We start from the raw sequence: 26,751 nt of genomic DNA on the forward strand, positions 1-26,751 counted from the left end.
TTTTTACATATTCCGGTAGAGGTTTTTCCCGTGGAGTCCGAAATCGCCTTATCTGAAAATTTCATGCTTTATTTCTCGAGTTATTACTGAAAATTTTCAAAAATCTGACAAGACTCTGAATTTGAAACCGACTGTCTTTCGCTGATGACGTCACAATGGGTCTGCTGCGCCGGCCGTCTTCCTCGCGCTGTGAGTGGCGTCGCCCCCCCCGCCCACCTCTCCCTTCTCCCCCCGGTATTCAAAAGACGCAGCCGGAGATGGTCGGGCCCTGCACTGAAGCAGCCGAACTCGCAGTCCTTTCGTTGACCCCCGCCCGTTCGCTGGCCGACCGCGCCACTCCTCCCCCCTCCCCTCTCTCCCTCTGCCCCTCTCTCTCTCCCTCTGCCCCCTCTCTCTCTCTCTCTGCCCTCTCTCTCTCTGTGCCTCTCTCTCTCTCTGCCCCCTCTCCCTCTCTCTGCCCCCCTCTCTCTCTCTGCCTCTCTCTCTCTCTCTGCCCCCCTCTCTCTCTGCCCCTCTCTCTCTCTCTACCTCTGCCCCCTCTCTCTCTCCCCCCCCCTCTCTCTCTCTCTCTGCCCCCCCTCTCTCTCTCTCTCTGCCACCCTCTCTCTCTGCCCCCCCCCTCTCTCTGCCCCCTCTCTCTCTCTCTCTCTCTCTGCCCCCCCCTCTCTGCCCGATCTCTCTCTCTGCCTCCCCTCTCACTCTCTCTGCCCCCCCTCACACTCTCTCTGCCCCTCCTCTCACTCTCTCTCTGCCCCACTCTCGCTCTGCCCCACTCTCTCTCTGCCCCCCCCCCTCTCTCTCTGCCCCCTCTCTCTCTCTCTCTCTCTCGCTCTGCCCCACTCTCTCTCTGCCCCCCCCCATCTCTCTCTCTCTGCCCCCCCTCTCTCTCTCTGCCCCCCCCTCTCTCTCTCTGCCCCCCCTCTCTCTCTCTGCCCCCCCCTCTCTCTCTGCCCTCTCTCTCTCTCTGCTCCCTCTCTAGACACGCCTGCGAGTTGGGGGCTATGCGTGAGTGGATATGACGGGGATGGGGTAAAAGGAGCGAATGAATAATATTAATATAATATCATAGGGGGTGGTTAGTGTGTGTGTGGGGGGGTTGGTTAGTGTGTGCATGAAGCCGCAGCCTCCCCTCGCAGCGCATTGAGGGGACGGGACCCAACGGGTCCCACTTGGTCTAGTATCTTTATAAAAGTGAGGAAAGAAGCACAGCATGCAAATCAAAGAACTTCCATAAATCATTGTTCACCATATTTTGAAAAACTGTCAAGGCTTTGGGAAAATTTAATGCACGTTTTTGTATACTAACAATACCTAGTACAAAAGTGTACTAACAGTAAAGGATTTTGATAATGGAAGACAAATTATTCCTATAGATTGCTAATAATTTGACATTAAATTGGTAAATATATTTGGGAGAGGGAGTGGAATGATGTTAAAGCAATTTATGATATGGAATGTGCAGCCTACGGCAGTGGGAGCTGATTCAATTCTAATATAATGGAAATATTTGCAGGTCAATGTGGAAAGAGCGTGGGTTGGTATTGCTCCTTTGATGAACTGACACCAGCACAATAAGCTAAATAGCTGCCTTCTACCTGGTGAGATTTTATTATTTTTCCTCAAGGACATTCCAAGGCAATGGATGATGGCAAATGCTGCAAATAACTAGATTCTGGCCAGATGGAACAAACTATATAAATAATTGAACCTTCTATGGAATAATATAACCATTAAAATCTGTAGTTCTGTGTGTGTGTTTAAGAACCATTTTTAGCATCCAAAGGTCTGGTTATTTAAGAATAAGATGACAAAACCAGTAAATTATTAACATTAATGCTATTGGTACCATTAGACTTGTTGCTTATTTTAATAAATGTTGTTTCACTGAGAACGTGAAATAAAGAGTAGAGTGCCTGGCCCTCAAGCCTGCAATGCCATTCAATATGATCATAGTTGATCAATTCTGGGCCTCAACTCCTTCGTCAGTTCTGTCAGTCCCCCCCCCCCCCCCCCCCCCCCCCCCCCCCCAGTCCTCAATTGTTCAATCTTTCATGATTATATGGAGATAGAGTCACACAGCATGGAAACAGGCCCTTCGGCCCAACTTACCCACGCTGACCAAGATGCCCCCATCTCCGACAGTCCCATCTGCCTGCGTTTAGCCCATATCCCTCTAAAGCTTTCCTATCCACGTACCTGTCCAAATGTCTTTTAAATGTTGTTATCGTGCCTGCCATAGCCACCTCCTCTGACAGTCTGAAGAAGGGTTTCGGCCCGAAACGTCGCCTATTTCCTTCGCTCCATAGATGCTGCTGCACCCGCTGAGTTTCCCCAGCAATTTTGTGCACCTCCTCTGACAGTTTGTTCCATATACCCCCATCCTCTTTCTGAGAATGTTTATATTCTAATAAACATAGAACGTACAACTATGTTCCATATTCAATGATTATTGCCCATCTTCTCGTTACCTCCAATGATCTAACCTCCACAACCCATAAGGGAGAGAACACTAGAAATTTACCAAACCGCGAAGATAAATTCCTAAGCAAAGTTAATTTTGTAGCCATCTCCTTATAGGACAGGAAGGCACTACAACGGGTGGTGAAAACCGCGCAGCACATCATCGGTGCCCCGCTCCCTGCCATGGATGCCCTCCACCGAAAACGGTGTCTGAGACGGGCTGGGAAGATCATTAAAGACCCCTCCCACCCCAACCATGGACTGTTTGCCCTCCTCCCATCAGGGAGGCGGTACAGGAGCCTCAGGTCTCGTACCAGTAGGATGAGGAACAGCTTCTACAATTATACCATCACATTGCTGAACTCGGAGTCCCGCCGATAGATTTCTCCGGTCCCTCCGTCCCCATTATTTAATTATTCTGTATTTTTGATTATTCTGTATCTTCTTTTTTTTAAATTTCTATATGCACTACTACTACTACGGACTGACGCAAAACTGCATTTCGTTGTACCCATACTTAGTATTTGTGCAATGACATTAAAGTTGAATTGAATTATAGCAATGTTCTTTTGTTCAAGACTCTCCCACCAGTGGAAAATCTCAATGTTTATTCTGTGGTAGCCTCTTGCGATCTTGTTTGTTTCAATAGGTTCCCCCTGCATTGTTCCAAACTCCAAAGAATGCAGATCCCGTTTTGTTTAATCGCTCATAATGGGACAACTCTCTCATCCCAGGAGTTAGCCTAGCCTGGACTATTTCCATTGCTAGTGTATCTTTCCTTTAAATATGCGGGACCCGGAGCTGAGACTGCGGGACCCAGAGCTGGGGCAGCGGCCCGGAGCGGAGACTGCGGGACCTGGAGCTGATTCAGCGGGGCTCGGAGCTGAGACTGCGGGACCCGGAGCGGAGACTGCGGGACCCGGAGCTGGGGCGGCTGCCCGGAGCTGATGCCGTGGCGGGCCGTCTAGGAGCGGAGACGGCGTTCCGCACGGGGTTCCGCTGGACTGGAGAGCGGCATCTCCAGCCTGGATCGATCGCCTCAGCGCAGAGAGAGAACAAGGAGGGAAGAGACGGAGACTAAGACTTTGCCTCCATCACAGTGAGGATGTGCTTGGTGAACTCACTGTGGTGGATGTTTAATTTGTGTTTATTGTATGTTTTGTTTTTATTGGTTCTGTGTATGACTGCAGGCAACATAATTTCGTTCAGACCGAAAGGTCTGAATGACAATAAAGGAATCTAATCTAATCTAATAAGACCGTGCATAGAAATCCCAGGTATGGCCTCAAGAACGCTGTATACAATTGTAACAATACTTCCCCATTTCTCCAAACTCTAACTGCCTTACAATAAAGATAAATGTGCCTGTTGTCTGCATAACTGGGTCTCTGTCAATGTCAAGCTCGAAGGTCAAAACAACAGATGCAGTTTGTACTGAAAACAAAATTGCACTTTGCTGGATCAGAAGACCAAGAATGTGCCTGACTAGATTTGAAATGGTGCCACACAACACATGGCTGATATTTCGTTTTTTTTAGTTTAGAGATACAGCGTGGAAACAGGCCCTTTGTCCCAACGGGACCGCGCCGACCAGCGATCCCCCCACACTAACACTATCCTCCACACACTAGGGACAAATTTTACATTTACCAAGCCAATTAACCTACAACCCTGTACGTCTTTGGAGTGTGGGAGGAAACCGAAGATCTCAGGAAAACTTACGCAAGTCATGGAGAGAACGTACAAACTCCACACAGACAACACCCGTGGTCGGGATCGAACCCGGGTCTCCGGCGCTGTATTCGCTGTAAGGCTGCAACACTACTGCTGCACCACCGTGACCATATTGTTGTGCATTATGCATGCAGTTTCCAAGCTTATTTAAGTAAGTAAGTTTATTGGCCAAGTATTCACATACAAGGAATTTGCCTTGGTGCTCCGCACACAAGTAACAACATGACATACAGTGACAGTTACGAATGACTCAGAAAACATTAAACATTAATAATAATAAACATTTCTGAGTAATTCTACAGGACCATCACATTAAAGATCTTTCACCAAAAACTGTAGCCTTCTTTGAAAAGGTATAAAGAAGGCATCACAACTGAAGAAAAACAATGAAGGACACAACAGAGAAATGGCAGATGGTAAGAATTACAACATGAATGCAAATGGCATTTACTAAGTTTGGCACCCTTTCAATAATTCTGATAATACAGCTGCTCCTCAACCTACGATGGGGTTACGTTCTGATAAACCCATCGAAAACCGAAAATATCGCAAGTCGAAAACGCATTTAATACATTGTAATCACGTGACCAGAAGTGACGTGCAGCTCGCTGCCGTTGCCGAGCGTTTGCCGATCGTAAAGTTAAAATATCACATGTCGAAGCATTGTAAATCGGGGAGCACCTGTACAACCTGAGCAACACTAAATAGTTTTAAGGCCTCTCAATCAGTAGAAAGGAATTATTTATCCACAGACCCATTTATCGATTTGTATTTAAAAAGAACATAATTGTTGACTAAGCATAAAAATGGAAAGGATTTATTTGAATATATCTCTGTAATTTTCAAGTACTAATGTAAAGAGATACGGTTGGTCCTCAAGTAGAGTATTGAACTGAGGGAAGGCTAATTTCATCAGCATACGGGCTCCTAGCAAAAGAAGACTGGGAATAGATGCTTGCAGGTACAATGACAGTTGACAAGCAGGAGTCTGTTAAAGAGAGTCACATGCATTCAGGGCCAGCATGTTCCAGCAAGGGTGAAAGGTAAGGATGGCAAGATTATGGGTATTGAAGGTTTGATCTGGGGATTTAAAAAAACAAAGTAGATGGCAGCTCTAAGCATCTGGAATCAAGAGTGTCTCCTGGGGAATGTAAACTGTAGAAGACAATTTAAGAAAATTAGGTACAAAGAGATTATGAAATATGCTTGGCAAGTAAGATTAAGAAGAACCAAAAGAAATACAATAAATCAAGAGCAACAGAAAATAGTGGGACTGCTTTGGGACCAAGGGGATAATGTTTGGTGTGAGGCAATTGTGACCAAGGTCCTAAATGAATACTCTCATCTGTATTCCCGAAAGAGGACCTGAAAGATCGTGAGTTCAGGGAGGAGCACATGGATTGCCTGGAGCAGGAGGTGGTGTTAGATGTCATAGGATGGTTAAAGAGTTAATAAATATACAGGCTCTGATGAGATCTATCTCAGGTTGCTATGGTAAGTAAGCGAGGAGATAGCTGGGGTGCTGACAGATTTTTTTTGTTAGCTACAGGCAAGGTGCCAGAAGACCAGAGGATAGCTAATGTTTTCTTTCTTTAAAAAGGGCAGCAGTCATAAGCCAGGTAACTACAGGCTGGTAAACCGTGTCTTACCGTAAGAGAAATTGTCAGAGAAAATCCTGAGGGATAACATTTATGTACATTGGAAAGGCAGAAGTTGATCAGGATATCAATCTTGATTGATCCTAGTTGACCAGGATAGTCGGCTTTGAGTGGGGGTGAATCCTGTCTGGCTCATTTGTATTTTTTAGGGTGTCTCCGTGAGTGGGATGGCAGTTAGGACAGTGATAAGCTCCTCCTGCAGGATTTGGGAGGTGAAGAAATCTTCCAGTGTCCCTGCTGACTACACATGTGGGAAGTGTGTCCAGCTGCAGATCCTGAATGATCGCATGAAAGAAATGGAGCAGGATGAACTCAGGATCACCTGGGATGCTTGGTTTGGCAATTTGAACGTCCAGGAGCGGAAAAGAATGCAGAAAGTTGTGACCACCGCCCAGTCCATTATCGGCTCTGACCTCCCCACCAACGCAGGGTCATAGACGTTGTCTATATAGATTTTAGTAGGGCATTTCACAAGGTCCCACATGATAGAATGGTCCAGCGGTTAGGAAGCACATGGAAATCAAGGCGAGCTGGCTAACTGGATCCAAAATTAGCTTGGTGATAAGAGGCAGAGAGCAGTGGGAGGATGCTTTTCGGACAAGATGACTGTGACAGGTAGTGTACTGCAGGGACTGGAGTGTGTCTTTTGGTTGTGATAAACAATAACTTAAATGTGAATGTAAGAGGTATGATTAGTAAGTTTATGGATGATATGAAAATTTGTAGATAGTGTAGGCTGTCTAAGGTTATACCTTCAGATGAAAAGTTAGGTGGACAATTGGCAATGGAATTTAGTCCCGACAAGTGTGAAGTGATGCATTTTAGGAAATCAACTTGGGGTAGGATATATACAGTACATGGTAGGATGCCAGGGAATGTTGATGAACTGAGGGATCTTGTGGTTCAACTACATTGTTCCCACTCATAACACAGGTAGGATGGTGAAGAAAACATGTGGTATGCTTGCCTTCATTGGTTAGGGAATAGAAATATGAAAGATGAGACATTATATAGTAACTTCACAAAACACTGGTTAGACCATACTTGGGTGTTCAATTTTGGCCAACACATTGTAGGAAGAATGTCATTGTACAGCAGAGAACTAGAATGTTACCTGAACTGAAGTACATTACAAATAGGGAGGGATTAGTCACACCATCAGTTTATACAGCATGGAGACAGGTCCCATGTGTTTATTGTGTTTGAAACCCACATCATTTAGTACTTATTCTACCACAAACATCTGATCACGCTTTATTTACCTTGTTCATTGCTGAGAGGGGCAGCCAACCATTTTGTCTCTGTGCCAGATCCAGCACTGGGATTACGGCAGCTGATTGATGTCCTTCTGGATAGCTATCAATTATAACCTCGAGTCGCTGCAAAAATGAATATTAGAAGAAAAGTAAGTTTGTGTTTTGCTAACCATGACTAAAATTACAAACACTTTACACAGATTTCCAAACAGTCAGGAGAAATTAGAACATAGACACTAAACTGCATAGAAACGACTGATGTTGAACAAAGTACCTGTGGAATAATGAAATATGTCATCACATCTGCACTATTGAGCTTTAAAATTTAGTTGTAATATTGGAAAAAGAATGGAACTACTTTAATTTAACAGACTCCATTTAAGGTCACAGGTAGATAGGGTTGTCAAAAAGGCTTTTGGCACATTGGCTTCTTCACTCTGCATCAGTCAGAGTGAAGAAGGGTCTCGACCCAAATCATCACCGATTCCTCTCCAGAGATGCTGCTTGTCCCGCTGAGTTACTCCAGCATTTTGTATCTATCTACTGAGTTTAGAAGTTGGGAGATCTTGTTACAGTTGTGTAAGACATTGTATTGTGTTCACTTTTGGTCACCATGTTGTAAGAAAGATGTTGTCAAGCTGGAAAGGGTGCAGAAAAGATTCACGAGGATGTTGCCAGGACTGAGCTATAGGGAGAGGTTGAGCTGGCTAGAACTTTACTCCTTAATGCACAGGAGAATGAGGGATGAATATATAGAGGTGTACAAAATCATAAGAGGAATAGATCGGGTTAATCAAGAGTCTTTTGCCCAGAGTAGGGGAATCGGAAACCAGAGGGCATAGGTTTAAAGTGAGTAGGGGATAGATTGAATAGGAACCTGAGGGGTAACTCTTTTACACAAAAGGAATATGGAACGAGCTGCAGAAGGAGGGAGTTGAGGCAGGTACTAACATAACATTTAAGAGACATTTGGAGAGGTACATGGCTAGGATCAAAATGTTTAAGAAGGAACTGATGATGCTGGAAAATCGAACGTAGCCAAAAGTGCTGGAGAAACTAAGCGGGTGCGGCAGCATATATGGAGCGAAGGAAATGGGCAACGTTTCTGGCCGAAACGTTGCCTATTTCCTTCGCTCCATAGAGGCTGCCGCACCCGCTGAGTTTCTCCAGCACTTATGTCTACCATGGATAGGATCAGTTTGGAGGTTATGGGCCAAGTGTGGGGTGGTGGGACTAGTGTACATGGGGCATGTACATGGCGAAAGTTGAGCCAAGCGGCCTGTTTCCACACTTTAAGGCTCTGTCATTAAGGTTGCATAGTTCAATTTCATTCTACTCACAAAATCACCAATCTACATTTAATGATGCTGCCCCAAGTCAGCCACTTTGGGCCAAGAATGACTCATTGATGTGGATGAGAACTGGCTGACAGACAGGAAGCAAAGAGTAGGAGTAAACGGGTCCTTTTCAGAATGGCAGGCAGTGACTAGTGGGGTACCGCAAGGCTCAGTGCTGGGACCCTAGCTATTTACAATATATATTAATGATCTGGATGAGGGAATTGAATGCAACATCTCCAAGTTTGCGGATGACACGAAGCTGGGGGTCAGTGTTAAGAGGAGGATGCTAAGGAGGCTGCAAGGTGACTTGGATAGGTTGGGCGAGTGGGCAAATGCATGGCAGATGCAGTATAATGTGGATAAATGTGAGGTTATCCACTTTGGTTGCAAAAACAGGAAAGTAGACTATTATCTGAATGGTGGCCGATTAGGAAAAGGGGAGATGCAACGAGACCTGGGTGTCATGGTACACCAGTCATTGAAAGTAGGAATGCAGGTGCAGCAGACAGTGAAGAAAGCGAATGGTATGTTAGCATTCATAGCAAAAGGATTTGAGTATAAGAGCAGGGAGGTTCTACTGCAGTTGTACAGGGTCTTGGTGAGACCACACCTGGAGTATTGCGTACAGTTTTGGTCTCCTAATCTGAGGAAAGACATTCTTGCCATAGAGGGAGTACAGAGAAGGTTCACCAGACTGATTCCTGGGATGGCAGGACTTTCATATGAAGAAAGACTGGATAGATTCGGCTTGTACACGCTAGAATTTAGAAGATTGAGGGGGGATCTTATAGAAACTTACAAAATTCTTAAGGGGTTGGACAGGCTACATGCAGGAAGATTATTCCCGATGTTGGGGAAGTCCAGAACTAGGGGTCACAGTTTAAGGATAAGAGGGAAGTCTTTTAGGACCGAGATGAGAAAATCATTTTTTACAGAGAGTGGTGAATCGGTGGAATTCTCTGCCACAGAAGGTAGTTGAGGCCAGTTCATTGGCTATATTTAAGAGGGAGTTAGATGTGGCCCTTGTGGCTAAAGGGATCAGGGGGTATGGAGAGAAGGCAGGGATGGGATACTGAGTTGGATGATTAGCCATGATCATATCGAATGGCGGTGCAGGCTCGAAGGGCCGAATGGCCTACTCCTGCACCTATTTTCTATGTTTCTATGTTTCTATTTCCATTTCAGTTCTGTTGGTTCTGAGGTATCCCAGGAGCCTGTCACAGATAAGTTGGGGACATTGCATGTTCCTTTGGTTATCTGCACGTAGTATTGGAATGGTCCTATCAGAGCCTCTCGGCCAAGTTTTTTCCTGCATGCTTTTCCTCCACTGAGTGAGTAGTTACAGGCTAGGGATTCACACCTGTCAGTAAGGATATTCCATTTTATTAAGAAGTTTCTTTTTTTTTTAAATCTCTCCCCCTGATTGAACTCGAACTAGAGTACTAGTCAGGATAAGACACAAAATGCTGGAATATCTCACCGGGTCAGACAGCATCTCTGGAGAAAAGGAAATGGCGACGTTTCGGGTCGAGACCCATCTTCAGACTTGGGAATGTGTTGTCCAACATGTTAATGATATGGCGTGCTCACTAGAGTTGGATAAACCCGATCAGAACATTGACGCCGAGTGTGAACTTTGGTTTATCTTGCCAAATTATATGATTGATTTTGAGGTGCCTTTATTTCTCGAGTGCTTTGAGATATTCTCTTGGTTGTAAATGACCCTGGAATCCCAGAGGATGGGGGAAGTCACTGAGCAAGGTAAATCATTAACAGTGACATTCGTGAAACCCTGGGCTCAGAAAACTCTTTTTCTTAGTTGAAGCCTGAGGCAGCACAAGGGAAGCAGTGGTTACTAGTGTCTGGTTTTGCCAAACAATTGCTCTTGAAGTGCTCAGATCCACATTTTTTTCCAGCACCATTATCACTCTGAGCGAGGATCTTTTGAATTTACAGATGCTTTAAATGTAGATGAAAAGATTAATTATACAACAGTGAAGAAGTCCATGATCATTTGTACATGAGCCTCCAAGTTGCAACATAAGCAATCGACACCTACACACCATTTTGATGACAGTGCTTCCAATGAGATTTGTTCTAGAGTGGAGACAACAGAAGTTGAACAAGTTCTGTGTTGATTAATTCCACTCCAGATGGAATGCAGCATCCAAGTAAAATATAGCAGAACCGAGACTAATAATGAACTAATTACTGGCACTTAACAAGTGCTTGGAAAGGGATGGTGGGAGCAAGGCAGCCCATCCTGTGCAGAAACATAATTGGAATAGCTGCTAGTGGTTCACAAGACATACAAGGCTAGATGTGCTCCTAACTTTTCACTACCTTCAAACGTTAAACATTTGATAGGCGTACTCTTCACTAACCACAATATCTGAAATTCAAAACTATCCAAATCAAGCAGCCCAGCCGAGTTAATCAATGCCCTAATTACCCCTCCATCACCAGCACACGGCGACTGCCGTGTGCATCTCTGGGGAAACTCTGCCTCCAACTCTCAAACAAACAACCTCCAACGCAAAGAAATTAATTCAATAATCCCATGGAACAATTATGTGTAAGTATGCCTAAATTACACATCATCCTGACATGAACCATCACCATTTCTATGTCTGAATAATGGACTCGCTTCCAACAATTATGGAAATACCTTAAGAGAAGAACTGAAGCAATTCAAGATGGCAATAGATGCGGGTGCAAAATATTCCTGATCTTTGTCTCAAAGCACATCATCCAATAGAAATGAAGGACAAGAGAAGTGTTTTTACATTACAAATAGTGAAAGGCTTGGATAGAGTGGATGTGGATAGAGTGGATGTCGATGGCGGAGTAAACTTGATGGGCTAAATGGTCTAATTCTGCTTCTATCACTTATGACATGACATTTGAAAACACAATTCCATACAAACCAATTATTTTTGATTTTGTGATGTTCAATGTGTAGAAAAACAATATTGTTCAGAGAGTAATTCAACCAATTACTTTCAAATCCAGTCAGTACTGCTAAGATAACCTAGATCTACAAAGACCTTCCCAATTTCCAAACAATAATGACTGATATAAAAGTTTGTAATCCATTAGTTACCAAAGATTTGTATACATAAAACATGGGCGAGGCCTTAACGTTCCCTGATATTAAAGCAAAATGCTAACTTAGAGTGTAAATATCTGTCAAATGAAATCCCTTTTTTTTTTTTTTTTTAAGTAAATGGAAATAGGCTTCTAATAATATACACAATTTCCATGGCACAACTTTGTTTCACCTCCAGAAAGTAATGTTCAAACTTCACTTTCCTCCTCCCTTTTTGCACCAAATAAAAGGTATGAATTTCATCAGCCGAGGCAAAGCCAACATGTCCATAAGTCACAAAGTCATCTTGATATCAATTAAAACAATTTTACCACTACATACTTTCTCTCAATGAATTTTGTCAAGACTCCTTCCTGGGACACCTAAAGTTAAAAAAAAGTAACAAACATAACAATTTTCTTACCTTGTAATTTTCTGGTGTGAAATCAAAGGGTGTTTCATCATTGTTGTCAGGCGTATCCCTATGCTAAGAAGGAAAACAGATTTAAAATATGCAATAAGGAAAGCAGCCCAATAGAAATATAAATCCATTGCATTACGGGTCTAATTAACATCTTGCACCAGCAGTTTGTAGGCAATGCTCTCCACTAATTTCAAATACCTGCCAACTGATAACAAGAATTCCCCCCCTCCCTATCCCTTTCAGAAATCCAACTGAGGTAAGGTCATCAAGGTGATTCACCACCCATTTACATAAACCAAGAGAACACGGATAATGCTAATCAGAGACAATGTTTTCAGAACAAGTGAGTATGTTCTCTACAGACTGCTCCCAGAGACAAACACTGAAATAAACACCAACTGCTGCTATAAGATTGTCCAGGCCTATAGGCTCAGGGCTGCACTTAAGTGTGAAACCACCACTGCAAATGCTCTTTTGGGGTAAAGCCACACTTGGGAGTCCTCCTACCAGGACTGTAGAAGCCATCCTTTAAAATAAAATCTAACTGTTCAAATGAATGTAAAGAAAATCTATGTCATGCTAATGCATTATAAATTGAATGATATTCAGATTGAGAATAGCAACATATTGTGTTATATTAAAGACTCTGAGCATTCAGCTACCATTACTTTATTTCTACGGTCCACTTCCAGTCTCAAATTCCTGCTTTGGCTTTGTTCAACAAAAACCTTGAACAAAACCAGTATTTCTTCTACAACCTAAAAGCGGCCTTGTTTAACACTCATTTGTCTCTCAACCTTTGGATGTCACAAGGTGCATCATCGGCAGTTTAATTATTGTCCGCAACTAAATTGCATATAGTTAATGTCCGCCTTTATCAACATTGTGTGTTCTGGCTGTTTAACTGAGAAAGATTTAATTTCAATTGAAAAATCAAAGTGAAAAGCAACTAATTGATCCTGAACAGAACTGAAAACCCATACATGCCACTATGCTGCTCTTGTGTCAGAAGAGCGGTCCCGACCCAAAACGCGACCTGTCCATGTTCTCCAGAGATGTTGCCCGACCTGCCGAGTTACTCCAGCACTTTGTGTTCTTTTGCGTAAACTCCACTTCTTCAGCATAAACAAGATTCACAATTTTCACAAAAACACAGATGTCTAATTCCAATCTTGCCTGTACCTCTGCAGAGATGATGGAGTATGGAAGTGAATACAGCAATCACTTTAATGTTGCCTTTGAAGCCTAAGCTCAATCCTATATCACTTGCGAGTGGGCCATATCACCACTTATTCCCACATCTTCCCACATCAATATTCAGTATGCAATGCAGAGGTTTCTAACAATCCTTGACCTGAGCAATGTTTTTCCATGGTTTTGTCCTTCATTATTTCTGCTGCCTGCTTCAGCCCTTTCACATCTCTGCTACACTCCACAAACTTGCACAATACCATTGAAATATGAAATACTTTGAAGGGGCTTGGCCGTGCAAAGCTCCCTTGAAGGAGAGTATGTAACTTGTGGGGGTGGGTGGTAATTGTTGCAATTGGTGACGAGGAGGTGGGGGAAGAGGAGAGAGTTGGGCACACGAGGAATTTCCATCACTGGAATTCTCTACTTGAAGCTGTGGAAGATTGATCATTAATTAAATGGAATTGAGAAAGCAGCATACTGGCATGCGCCTCACAGCTCCAGCAACTCCACTTCATCCTGACTTCAAGTGCTGCTTGTGTGGTGTCTGTGACTGTGTGGGTTTCCTCCCACAACCCAATGATATGCTGGCTGCTAGGTTAATTGGTGGGTGGTAGAAGAATCAGTGAGAGTTAATGAGAATGTTAGAGGTAAATCAGTTTTGCCGGTGAACGGAATTGATGAGATTCGAGTTGTCACTGAAGGGGGGCATTTGGTCTATCAAGTTGTGAAAAAAATACAACAAGTTTTGAAATCCTGGGCAATTAGGTGGCAAGGTAGAGATGAGGAGAAAGATCAAATTATAGAATAGGAATAAAGGCAATTCAATTTCTTATTGAAGATATACACAAAATGCAGGAGTAACTCAGCAGGACAGACAGCATCTCTGGAGAGAAGGAATGGGTGGTGTTTCGGGTCGAGACCCTTCTTCAGACCAGTTCAATTTCTTATGGTTTTTTGGGGCTACGTTCGCCACAAACTGGATTTCTTAACTTTTACATTTGTCTTTTCCCTTTCAAAAGCCTCCTCACCATCCCAACTCTTCTTGCATAGCTTCCAGGCAGCTACAGTGCCCTCCATAATGTTTGGAACAAAGACCCATCATTTATTTATAGAAACATAGAAAATAGGTGCAGGAGTAGGCCATTCGGCCCTTCGATCCTGCACCACCATTCAATATGATCATGGCTGATCATCCAACTCAGTATCCTGTACCTTCCTTCTCTCCATACCCCCTGATCCCACAAGGGCCACATCTAACTCCATCTTAAATATAGCCAATGAACTGGCCTCAACTACCTCCTGTGGCAGAGAATTCCACAGATTCACCGCTCGGTCATCTCGGTCCTAAAATCTACCCTCTTATCCTTAAACTGTGATCCCCTTGTTCTGGACTTCCCCAACATCGGGAATAATCTTCCTGCATCTAGCCTGTCCAACTCCTTAAGAATTTTGTAAGTTTCTATAAGATCCCCCTCAATCTTCTAAATTCTAGCGAGTACAAGCCGAGTCTATCCAGTCTTTTTTCATATGAAAGTCCTGCCATCCCAGGAATCAGTCTGGTGAACCTTCTCTGTACTCCCTCTATGGCAAGAATGTCGTTCCTCAGATTAGGAGACCAAAACTGTACGCAATACTCCAGGTGTGGTCTCACCAAGACCCTGTACAACTGCAGTAGAACCTCCCTGCTCTTATACTCAAATCCTTTTGCTATGAATGCTAACATACCATTCGCTTTCTTCACTGCCTGCCGCACCTGCTTGCCTACTTTCAATGACTGGTGTACCATGACACCCAGGTCTCGTTGCATCTCCCCTTTTCCTAATCGGCCACCATTCAGATAATTTGCCTCTGTACTCCACAATTTGAGATTTGTAATAGAAATAATCACATGCGGGTAAAGTGCATATTGTCAGATTTTAATAAAGGGTATTTTTATATATTTTGGTTTCACCACGTAAAAATTACAGCAATGTTTATACATAGTCCCCCCCCTCATTTCAAGGCACCATAATGTTTGTGACACCGCAATGTCATGTAAATAAAAGTAGTCATGTTTAGTATTTTGTTGCATACCCTTTGAATGCAATAACTGCTTGAAGTCTGCGATTCATGGACATCACCAGTTGTTGGGTGTCTTCTCTGGTTTTGGGGGCTATTCCCCTTCAGTTTTCTCTTCGGCATATAAAAGGCATGCTCAGTTGGGTTCAGATCGGGTGATTGACGAGCATTTTTTAGCTTTGAAAAACTCCTTTGTTGCTTTAGCAGTATGTTTGGGATTATTGTCTTGCTGTAGAATGAACCACCGGCCAATGAGTTTTGAGGCATTTGTTTGAACTTGAGCAGATAAGTAAGTTTATTGGCCAAGTATTCACATACAAGGAATTTGCCTTGGTGCTCCGCCCACAAGTAACAACATGACATACAGTGACAGTTACGAATGACTCAGAAAACACTAAACATTAATAATAATAAAACATTAATGATAAAACACCATTGATCAAGCATGTAAACCAACAAAATACCAGATCAAAGGGAGGCTACAGATTTTTGGCTGTTGAGTAGAGCAACTACTCGTGGATAAAAACTGTTTTTATGTCTGGCTGTGGCAGCTTTGACAGTCCGGAGTCGCCTTCCAGAGGGAAGTGATTCAAAGAGTTTGTGGCCAGGGTGAGAGGGGTCAGAGATGATCTTGCCCGCTCGCTTCCTGGCCCTTGCAGTGTACAGTTCATCAATGGAGAGAAGGTTGCAGCCAATAACCGTCTCTTCTGATCGGACGATTCGCTGCAGCCTCCAGGTGTCGTGCTTGGTGGCTGAGCCAAACCAGACCCTGATGGAGAAGGTGAGAACAGACTCTACGATGGCCGTGTAGAATTGGACCATCATTGCCTGTGGCAGATTGTGCTTCCTCAGCTGCCGTAGGAAGTACATCCTCTGTTGTGCCTTTTTGACTGTGGAGTCGATGGTAGCCCTCCCCACTTAAGGTCCTTGGAGATGATGGTTCCCAGGAACTTAAAAGACTCCACAGATGTGACTGTGGTGTTGTTGATGGTGAGTGGGGTGAGCTCTCCTAAAGTCAACAATCAATTCCACTGTCTTAAGAGCATTGAGCTCTAGGTTGTTGCAACGGCACGAGGACGCCAGCTGTGACTTCCTGTCTGTAGGCAGATTCCTCCCCATCCTGGATCTGTCCAATCAGGGTTGTGTCATCCGCAAACTTGAGAAGCTTGACAGAGGTGGCTGTAGAGGTGCAGTCGTTGGTGTAGAGAGAGTAGAGGAGAGGAGAGAGTTCGCAGCCTTGCGGTGCTCCTATGCTGAGCGTTTGCGGGTCCGAGATGTGCTTTCCCAGCCTTACATGCTGCTTCCTGTCTGTCAGGAAGCTGGTGATCCACCGACAGAGGGGTCCAGGCACAGTTAACTCAGAAAAGTTTGGAGTGTAGTAGCTCTGGCACAATGGTGTTGAATTCAGAGCTAAAATCAACAAACAGGATCCTCGCATAGGTCCCTGGTGGTCTAGGTGTAGGATGAAGTGCAGGCCTAGGTTGACTGCATCATCCACAGATCTATTGGCCCGATATGAAAACAGCAGAGGGTCTAGCGGGGGGTTTGTGATCGTTTTCAGCTTGGCCAGCACAAGTCTTTCGAGTGTGTTCATGACTACAGAGGTCAGTGCGACAGGCCTGTAGTCATTAAGACAAGTAATCCTTGCCTTTTTGGGTACAGGGACAATAGTGGAGACTTTGAAGCAGGCAGGGACAGTACATGTTTGCAGGGACTGGTTAAAAATGTCTGTATAGGGGGGGGGGGGGGGTGGGGGGGGGGTTGAGGGGGGGGGGGGGGGGGGGGGGAGTTGAGGGGGGGGATGGGTGGATGGGGGGGAGGGGTTACCAGGGTTACATTTCTGATTTTCAAACCTGCAGTAAAACTCATTCAGGTTGTTGGTCAGCTGACAGTTGTCCAAAGAGGGGGGGGGGGGGGCTTTTCACTTGTAGCTGGTAATTTCTTGTAAGCCCTTCCAAACTTAAGAAGAGTCACTAGCTGAGAACTTGCTCCTCAACTGCTCAGAGTACCTTTCCTTGGCAGCTCTAATTCCTCTTCTCAGCTTGTACTTGGCCTGCCTGTAGAGGTCTGCATCGCTGCTCCTGTAGGCCTCCTCTTTAGACGGTTGGAACTGTCTGAGTTCTGCAGTGAACCAGGGCTTGTTGTTGTTGAACCATGTCCGGGTCTTAGTTGGAATGCAACTGTCCTCGTAAAAGCTGACATATGATGATACAGTGTCCGTATACTCATCGAGGCTTGTGGTTGCTTCCCTTGAACACATTCCAATCCGTGCAGTCAAAACAGGATTGCAGGTTCTCAATGCCGTCGCTTGTCCACCTTTTCGTTGTTCTGAACATAGGCTTAGCAGCTTTTAGTTTCTGCCTGTAGGTCGGAATAAGGCGAACTAAGCAATGATCAGAGAGACCCAGACCCGCCCGGGGAACAGAGCGACATGTGTTCTTGATTGACGTATAACAGTGGTCAAGTGTTCTCTCCCCTCTGGTGGGGCAGCTAACATGAAGTCTGTATTTTGGAAGGTCACGGCTGAGGTTAGCTTTGTTAAAATCCCCCAAAACAATGACCATGGAGTCCGGGAAGTCACTCTCTACCCTCATTACCTGGTCAGCGAGTTGCATTTGCGCCTCACGTACACAGGCTTGGGAGGGAATGTAAACTCCAGTGAGAACAAAGGAGTTAAATTACCTCGGAGAGTAGAAAGGTTTGCAGTTTATAAAGAGGGATTCTAGGTTGTGCCTATAGGATAGGATGTGTCTATACACTTCAGAATTCATTATGCTACTACCATCAGCAGTTGTATCATCAATGAAGATAAGTGAGCCAGTACCTTCAGCAGCAATACATGCCCAGGCCATAACACCCCCCCCCCCCCCACTGTGTTTCACAGATGACGTGGTATGCTTTGGATCTTGGGCAGTTCCTTCTCTCCTCCATACTTTGCTCTTGCCATCACTCTGATATAAGTTAATCTTTGTCTTATCTGTCCGCAAGACATTTTTCCAGTACTGTGGTGGCTCTTTTAAGTACTTCTTGGCAAACTGTATGTAACCTGGCCATCCTATTTTTGCGGCTAACCAGTGGTTTGCATCTTGCAGTGCAACTGTATTTCTGCTCATGAAGTCTTCTGTGGACAGTGGTCTTTGACAAATCCACACCTGACTCCTGAATAATGTTTCTGATCTGCCGGACAAGTATTTGGGGATTTTTCTTTATTATAGAGAGAATTCTTCTGTCATCAGCTGTGGAGGTCTTTCTTGGCCTGCCAGTCCCTTTGCGATAATAAGCTCACCAGTGCTCTCTTCTTAATGATATTCCAAACAGTCGATTTTGGTAAGCCTAAGGTTTGGTTGATGTCTCTAACAGTTTTATTCTTGTTTCTCAGTCTCATAATGGCTTCTTTGACTTTCATTGGCACAATTTGGTCCTCATGTTGATAAACAGCAATAAAAGTTTCCAAAGGTGATGGAAAGACTAGATGCTGAGAGCTCTTTTATACCTGCATCAAGGAGGTAATTAAACACACCTGAGCAATGACAAACATCTGTGAAGCCATGTGTCCCAAACATTATGGTGCTCTGAAATGGGGGGGGGGACTTTGTATAAACACTGCTGTAATTTCTACATGGTGAAACCAAAATGTATAAAAATGCCTTTTAATAAAATCTGACAATGTGCACTTTAACCACATGTGATTTTTTCTATTACAAATGTCAAATTGTGGAGTACAGAGGCAAATAAATAGATGATGGATCTTTGTCCCAAACATTATGGAGGGCACTGTATAATCCACAGATAATCAAATTCAGCTCTGGCAGCTTGTCAGGGAATTCCAGCGCTGTGGAATTCCAGTACCTTCATTATATAAACTGCACCATTTTAAGGTAGAGTTCACTGCTTCAAGGACAATAAATACTCTCCTTGCCAATTATACCCCTGTCCTTTGGAGAAATAATTCAGCAATCCAAAACACTTTATTTTACTTTTTCATTTATTGCTAACATTCATTAAGGTTCATAGGAAGACTGAAAAACTTAAATAAGATTAATACCCCCCCACACCCACCCTCTACTTTCGATCTGAAGGGTTCCGACCCAAAATGTCTCCCATGCTTTTTCTCCAGAGATGCTACCTGACCCGCTGAGTTACTTCAGCACTTTGTGTCTATCTTCTATAGGATTAATACGGGTGCCCATTGGTGGGTGTGGTGGGCTGAATGGCCTGTTTTCATGCTGCATGACATGGATTCAAATGACTAGTTACCGTATTTCCTGGCAATGAAGACGCTATTTTCTACCCTAAAATAAGGCCCGAAAATTTACCTGCGACTTGGAGGCCGAAGGTTAGATTGTTAGCCAAGAAAGATAGACTTGGCTATCGCTCAGTACAATGGCTGTGAAAGGACAGCACCGCTGGGGGGGTGGGTGAAAAGAGTTCCTTCAACAGCGTGTGGGGAGTCTGGCCCGGGTCAGCACGGCTCGGCCGCCAGGGGTAAAGTTGCGGGGAGGGCAGGAACGTTGAGAAGGAGGGGGTCGGGGATCATGCCAGCAACTCGGGTAGCTGTGAGCGGCCGCCGGGACCGGACAGCAGAACTGCAGCTAGACCCGGGGCTCGCAGGCGACTTGGGAACTGCTGCTAGTCCTGGGGCTCGCAGGCGACCTGGGAACTACAGCTAGTCCCAGGGACGTGAGGGATCTGGGAACAGTAGCCAGTCCCGGGGACGCGAGACCAAAACATCACCTATCCATGTTCTCCAGGGAGGATGCCTGACCCGAGTTACCCAGCACTGTCTTTATTTTATAAAAAATAGCATCTGCAGTTCCTTGTAACAACAAAATTAGCACCAAAGTTTAGCACCAAAGACATCTAAAATGGATGTTGGACATGTTCATTTCTACCCAAATATGGATCAAGCCTAAAGTAAACTAGTTTTATTCAACATCCTTCCAGGCAGCAAGTAAGGTCATCCATAGATTCAATCAATAGCCCAGAATTTAATAGAAATAACTACCGCACCAAGTTAATCTGCCTGAAAAGTGGAATCATCGCCAACATTTGTAAAGACTTAAAATGTATTTACACATGTTCTATATTGTGCACCAATTACTTACTGTAAATGAGGCTGCACCACTTCCTCCTGCACATTGGGCTGTCCTTTTTACATAGCGAATCTGTCTTACCTAAAATGTGAAAGAAAATGATGAAATTCTCAGTTGAATGACAGGATTGCTTGATACAGCTTGACATAAATCACAGCCAAAATCTAACAAACTATGTATTGATACAAACAGCAGTAATTTAGAGGCACAAAGATGAAATTAAAAAAATAAGAAAATAAATTGGGAACACAAGAGAATGCAGATGCTACAATCTGGAGCAACAAACAATCTGCTGGAGGAACTCAGTGAATTGACCCGCATCTGTGGGGGAGAAATGAGATGTTGATGATTCAGGTCAAAACCCTGCATCTGGACTATGTGATCTAGTTAAGTATTTGGTCAGTATTGACACCCAAGAAATTGATGGTAGGGCCAGATTTAATTTACATAGGCAAATGCAAGGTAATATATTTTGGTAGTTGTTTGGATGACATGACTAGGTTAGAATTAAAGAGATCTGAGCACACAAATGCATGATTTACTAAAAGATGCACAACAGATTAGTGAGTACATTTAAAAAGCTAATAAAATATTAGAGTTTAGCTCTGAGAATAAGGAGGATCATGCCAACTCAGTTGGAACTCAGTTAGATCACACTCTGTACAGTTTTCCACGATGTGTTATTAAAAACAAAATACAGACATTGGAGAGGACATGTAGAAGATTAACAAGGCTATTTACAGAAGTGCAGAGCCACATATATCAGGAAGGATGAATAAACTGGATCTCTTCTCTGGAGAAGGGGCAAATAAGAAGTGGTATTTGAAATAAAGACTCCAGGTGAGTAAGACAGGAATGTGGGGGGGGAAATGATTAACTAGAAGCCATCATTGTTAAAGTGGTCACCAAGAAATCTAACAGTGAATTCGAAAGAAATATTTTCATCCAAAGATTAGTAAAAATATGGAACTTTCTACTGCAGAGTTGTTGAGACAAACGATATAAATTCAATTAAGAGGAGGCTGGACAGGGATGAGAGAGAAGAGAAGGCTACCTACACTGATAGACAAGGCAAAATGGGCAGAAGCACATGGAGCATAAAAGTTGGTTTGTACCCTTCAGACCAAATGGCCTGTTTGTGTGCCATGATACCTATGTAATCCTATGTAACTAAGGTGAAATAATAGCAGTATAATTCAACATGTAATATACCAATAATATACCAATAAACCAAAATTACTACTCAACAAACTTTAAACCTGAAAAATGTTTGCAAAGTACATCAGAATCCCCCAAAAGATGTCCATGAAATTTTAGATTCTACTTTAAGCTTATATATTTTTGCTTCTGGTGAGAGTTTTCAACATGCTTGATAACATCGCTTTTGTTGAATCCCTGAATGACACCCAATTGAAGTCAATGTTGAGAAACTGGGTATACACAACAGATCGCCGGATCACTATGGGAAGCTTTCTTCGAGATCACGAGCAGAAGCTGCTTTGAGCCTTGTACTTTTAAACATAATATAAGCAGCAAAAAAAAACAGAAAACTGCATCAGATAATGGCCAGTCACAAACCCGCCAAGGGGTGTTTTGCTGTTACGAATTAAAGAGCTGTGTGAATTAAGGAATGGGAACAATTCCTCACTTTGAAGTTACCAAAGGGAAAGAACAAATTAAATAAAAAATTGAGAAGTTCCAAAAAAAATAATTTTACAATCTTTAAAATGTATGGTACACACAAAAGGCTCAACAGCAATGTCGCCAATGGGGAATTGTTTTTAGAAGCTGAAGCACTGAATTCATTGACAATTAGTTGAGGTCTGATAATAAAGGTTAATTTTGCACTTATATCTCCAGCATCAGTTTCTTTCCGCAGAATCTTATTTGAAACAACAACCTGCTAGGGTGTGTGTTTGTTTGATTGATTGATTGTTCAGGAATTGTAAATGGTAAATATTCAGTGGGATGATTATATTTCACATTTCCTGCAAAGTTCAAATAGAGCAATGACGGTGCCACAACTTGTACTGAGGTGCTTTCAGTGGCTTTGCGTCATGTTTTTAGATAAATCACTTTGATGCATATACCGCATTCAGTTCCTTACTGTACCTCGGAGCTTCTTGCGCAGTTTAAAAAAAAAATTATAATAAATTCATTTTCAATGCAGCTGGATGGATAGGTCATTTAATTAGCTGATGAGAAAGATAATTGCTTGAATTCTCTTCTGCTTGGCGCAGAAACAAGCAACTAACAAGCTAGCGGATGAAGGGGGGTCAAAGGATCAATCCCAAAGCAACAAAAATAAAGGTTTCTGGCTTGATTTGGTTAGTGCTGGAAGTATTTCAGCACTACTCTTGGACTGTTGCATTTAATATTTCTTTATTGTTCAGTCTGAAGGGCTGCTTAGCATTTTAATGTCTTGAGATGAGTGGAACTGATTTACAACACCAATGTGCAAATTTAACATAATCTATCTGAAGACTTTGCCAACCTGACAAATTTCCCCAACCTTGGTTAACAAACTGTTTTGAAGCCAAAGTGTTCTTGCAGCAGATTTTTACGTAAATATATATTTTTTCAAATGTGGAACAAATAGGCATCATAGCGAGTCTAATCTTAAATTGGAGTCCAAGAATCCTGAAGGTTCTATCTGATGGCAGTGGGCCATTTTCCATTCCGAGTGGATTTTCAGAAATGCACTTTCTGAAATTCCAATACAGGAACCAGTTGTTGCACGCTCAGCATGAACAGCTGTTGGTTATGCCTGAGAGCCCTAGATTAAAGGATTTAGTAGACAACATCCACCCAACCAGTGGATTATGTTTTTTGGAAATGAAGATGCATGTTGTTATCTTTGCAGATGTAATATGAGAGAAAGTAACCGCAACTATACTGTGAACGTACAATGCTATGAACACATTCAAATTATATTTACTTTAAATTCAAAGTTTAGACTGAAAGAATAGAATATTTGGCATTACCGAATGCAAAAAAAATGAACTGCAGATGCTGATTCATAATATAGGCACAAAATGCTGGAGAAACTCAGCGGATCAGGCAGCATATCTAGAGAAAATGGATAGGTGACATTTTGGGTCAGGGCCCTTCAGACTGATTGTCGAGGGAGTTACCCTTTTTCTCCAGAGGTGCTGCCTGACCCGCTTAAGTTACTCCAGCATTTTGTGTATATAATGGGTATCACTTTCTATTTGCCCAATATCATTATAAGAGAGAGTGCCAGTCAATTAAATGCCAATGAGGCATTGAGAAAATATCAACAAGATTGGAGAGTCAGTATGGATTTATGAAAAGAATATCACATTTGACAAACCTAATTGGGATTTTAATAGGGATGGAACTGGTAAAACAAAATAAAAACAGTTGGATCTGGTGTATTTGAATTTCCAGAGGATCTGTGTGTAATCTTAAAATACATAGAAACAGGGTGATATACCGGCATGGATTGAAAACTGGTTGGCTGACAGGGAGTAGAGGAATAAATGGTAGTCACTATGATGCAATGATTAGTGGGTACTGCAGGGATTAATTTGTTCCTTGGTTCTAACTATTCACAACATATCAATGATTTAGGTGGATGAGCGAACTAAATGTGATATTTCTACTGAAGAACGGTCTCGACCCAAAGCATCACCCATTCCTTCTCTCCAGAGATGCTGCCAGCCCCGCTAAGTTACTCCAGCATTTTGTGTCTACCTTCGATTTAAACCAGCATCTGCAGTTCGTTCTTACAGGTGATATTTCTACCTTTACTTTCAACACAGACTGGATGATATTGTGATCATCCATGCCGACCCTAATGCCTATTCACACTAATCTCATTTGCCTTGCATTTGGCCAGTATTCCCTTAGGTCTTCCCTATCAATGTACTTTATAAATTACAATTGTATTTGCCTCTTCTACTGCCTTTGGCAGCTCATTCCAGATGACCACCGCATATTCCTCAGATCTCCTTTAAATTTGTTCCCTTTCACCTTAATCCATACTCTTTGGTTCCAGACTCCCCTGCCCTAGAAAAATATTTTAACTATCCTGCCTATGCTCCTCATATTTGTATATACTTCTATAAAGTCACCCCTTCACATCCTACATTCCAGTGAGTATAAACCCGGCCTATCCAATTTCTGCTTACAACTACAGCTCTCCATTCCAGGCAGCTTATGAGTGATTGTCTTCTACATTTATTGGTACCACATCCTTCCTGCAGTGTCAAAACCAGAACTCTACACAATATTCCCAAGTGCGGTCTAACCAACATTTTGTACAGCTGCAACGTAAATTATTATACTCAATGCCTCGACCTATGAAGGCAAACACACTAAATGTCTTCTCCACTGTCTTATTCATCCCTGTTGCCACTTTAAGTATGTCAGCCTTCATTGGAAAATGTTTTGAGCAGACAAACAAAGATGTCAGTACAATTATCCAAGGCTGTGGTGAAACCTCGACTGTAATATTGTATGCAGCAGTATTACATAATCCAAGAAAGAATATAATTGCCATAGAGGAAGTGTGAGGAGGGGTGGTCTCTAAACATATCAAAGCTGAAGATAGCTTTAGTGTCTAGAAACAATGTCAATTAAGTATACTGGGAGAAACAGGAAATATGGTGGATCAGTCATAATTGTTTTGAATGACAGAGCAGGTTCAAAATTACTGATTGGCCTACTCTTACTTCACTTTTATCACTAACTTAGGTCAAAGTCAAATCAATTAGATTTACTAGGCAAAAGGTTAACTGGCACAAATCCAGTACTTTCTCCCTTTCAATTTTGCCACAAACGCACTCTTCACCAAGACATTGGCAAAGTTTGGTAAAGACAGTTTAAAAACACTTAGTTTACCGGCCATATCCTGTCCCTCAAGGTGTTCATTTCTGGGCCCTAACTGACCTGACCGATCCTTTATTATATGTTCACAATTCGTACTGCATACATTTGTAAAAGATGTATGTTCCTTCTGATCAAATGTCCTTCCTTGCCCAGTTCTATTTTTTGCTTTACTTCAGCTCAGCTCCCTATTGAATTACAAATCTGTTATTTGTTATAAGCATCCTTTTTCTATTTATTTGTTTATCTTTTGTCATATCATTGGGTGCTTATGTTTTCTCCTCGATGACTGAACAATCTGTACATCTTCATAGAATCAGACAAATGTACAGTACGGAAACCTGTCCTATGGCCCACCTTGTCGGTGCCGACCATAACCTCCCTCTACACTAACACAATTGGACTGCATTAGCCTGTGCCTTTCCTATGGCTCATTTTGTTTAATTATTTCAATTTGGAGATCCCACAACACAGAAGCAGGCAATTGTACTTATCGCAGATTTTTGAATCTACTCACTTTCCCATTAACACCCCAGATTCTATCACTATACACCCAGGGAATTCTTTAGACTGGATAATTAAGCTGGTAACCTACACATTTAGGGATGTGGGAGGAAACCAGAGTACCCTGAGGAAGCACACATGGCAACTGAAGAACTTGCAAACTTCATGCCACATATGTTTTAGAGGGGTGACACAAGGCAAACTGATTAAAGATCAACTGTAATTTTAATGAATGCCAAAGACAAACTTGAGAGACTCAACAGCCTACTCCTACCCAGACACGTAGGTCAGGTTTAAAAACTGAAGTTATGTTAAGCCTCCTGTCACTTTTGCAATGAACTGTGACTTCTCCAAGTTTGCGGATGACACAAAGCTGGGTGGCAGTGTGAGCTGTGATGAGGATGTATGAGGCTGCAGGGTGACTAGGATAGGTTGGGTGAGTGGACAGATGCATGGCAGATGCAGTATAATGTGGACAAATGTGAGGTTATCCACTTTTGTGGCAAGAAGAAGGCAGATTATTTTCCGAATTATGTCAGATTAAGAAAAGGGACCAGCGTGTACATTCTTGTACATCAGTCATTGAATGTAAGCATGCAGGTACAGCAGGCAGCAAAGAAAACAAATGGCATGTTGGCCTTCATAGCGAGAGGATTTGAGTATAGGAGCAAGGAGGTCCTACCGCAGTTGTACAGGGCCCTGGTGAGACTACACCTGGAGTATTGTGTGCAGTTTTGGTCTCCTAATTTGAGGATGGACATTCTTGCTATTGAAGGTGTAGTGTAGGTTCACCAGGGTAATTCCCGGGATGGCGGGACTGACATATGATGAAAGAATGGATTGACTGGACATATTCACTGGAATTTAGACGGATGAGAGGGAATCTTATAGAAACATATAATTTTTTTAAGGGATTGGACAGGCTAGATGCAGGAAAAATATTCCAGATGTTTGGGGGAGTCCAGAACCAAGAGTCACAGTTTAAGAATAAGGGGTAGGCCATTTCGGACTGAGATGAGGAAAAACTTTTTCACCCAGAGTGTTGTGAATCTGTGGAATTCTCTGCCACAGAAGGCGGTGGAGGCCAATTC

At 43.0% G+C, this 26,751-nt stretch overlaps 1 protein-coding gene and 2 long non-coding RNA genes across 3 annotated transcripts in view; 2 read left to right on the plus strand and 1 right to left on the minus strand.

The window, feature by feature from the left end:
- Nucleotides 1-24,147, plus strand: part of LOC116972333 — a 52,930-nt gene extending 28,783 nt beyond the window's left edge. Inside the window, exon 3 of the long non-coding RNA XR_004411777.1 lies at nucleotides 23,900-24,147. This is a non-coding gene — a long non-coding RNA (uncharacterized LOC116972333). The remainder of the gene's footprint in view (nucleotides 1-23,899) is intronic.
- ndufv2 (NADH:ubiquinone oxidoreductase core subunit V2) overlaps nucleotides 1-26,751 on the minus strand; it is a 42,305-nt gene that overhangs the window by 12,116 nt on the left and 3,438 nt on the right. The window contains exons 2-4 of the mRNA XM_033019838.1: nucleotides 20,318-20,386; nucleotides 11,961-12,023; nucleotides 7,115-7,231 (exon numbers count right to left, since the gene is read on the minus strand). Of these exons, the coding sequence (XP_032875729.1) occupies nucleotides 7,115-7,231; nucleotides 11,961-12,023; nucleotides 20,318-20,386 (249 nt within the window). The remainder of the gene's footprint in view (nucleotides 1-7,114; nucleotides 7,232-11,960; nucleotides 12,024-20,317; nucleotides 20,387-26,751) is intronic.
- LOC116972334 lies at nucleotides 65-1,888 on the plus strand. The gene is made up of 2 exons (XR_004411778.1): nucleotides 65-189; nucleotides 1,514-1,888. It is a non-coding gene; the product is annotated as an uncharacterized LOC116972334 (long non-coding RNA).

The sequence above is a fragment of the Amblyraja radiata genome, chromosome 4 (genome assembly GCF_010909765.2).
Source record: "Amblyraja radiata isolate CabotCenter1 chromosome 4, sAmbRad1.1.pri, whole genome shotgun sequence".
NCBI lineage: Eukaryota > Metazoa > Chordata > Chondrichthyes > Rajiformes > Rajidae > Amblyraja > Amblyraja radiata.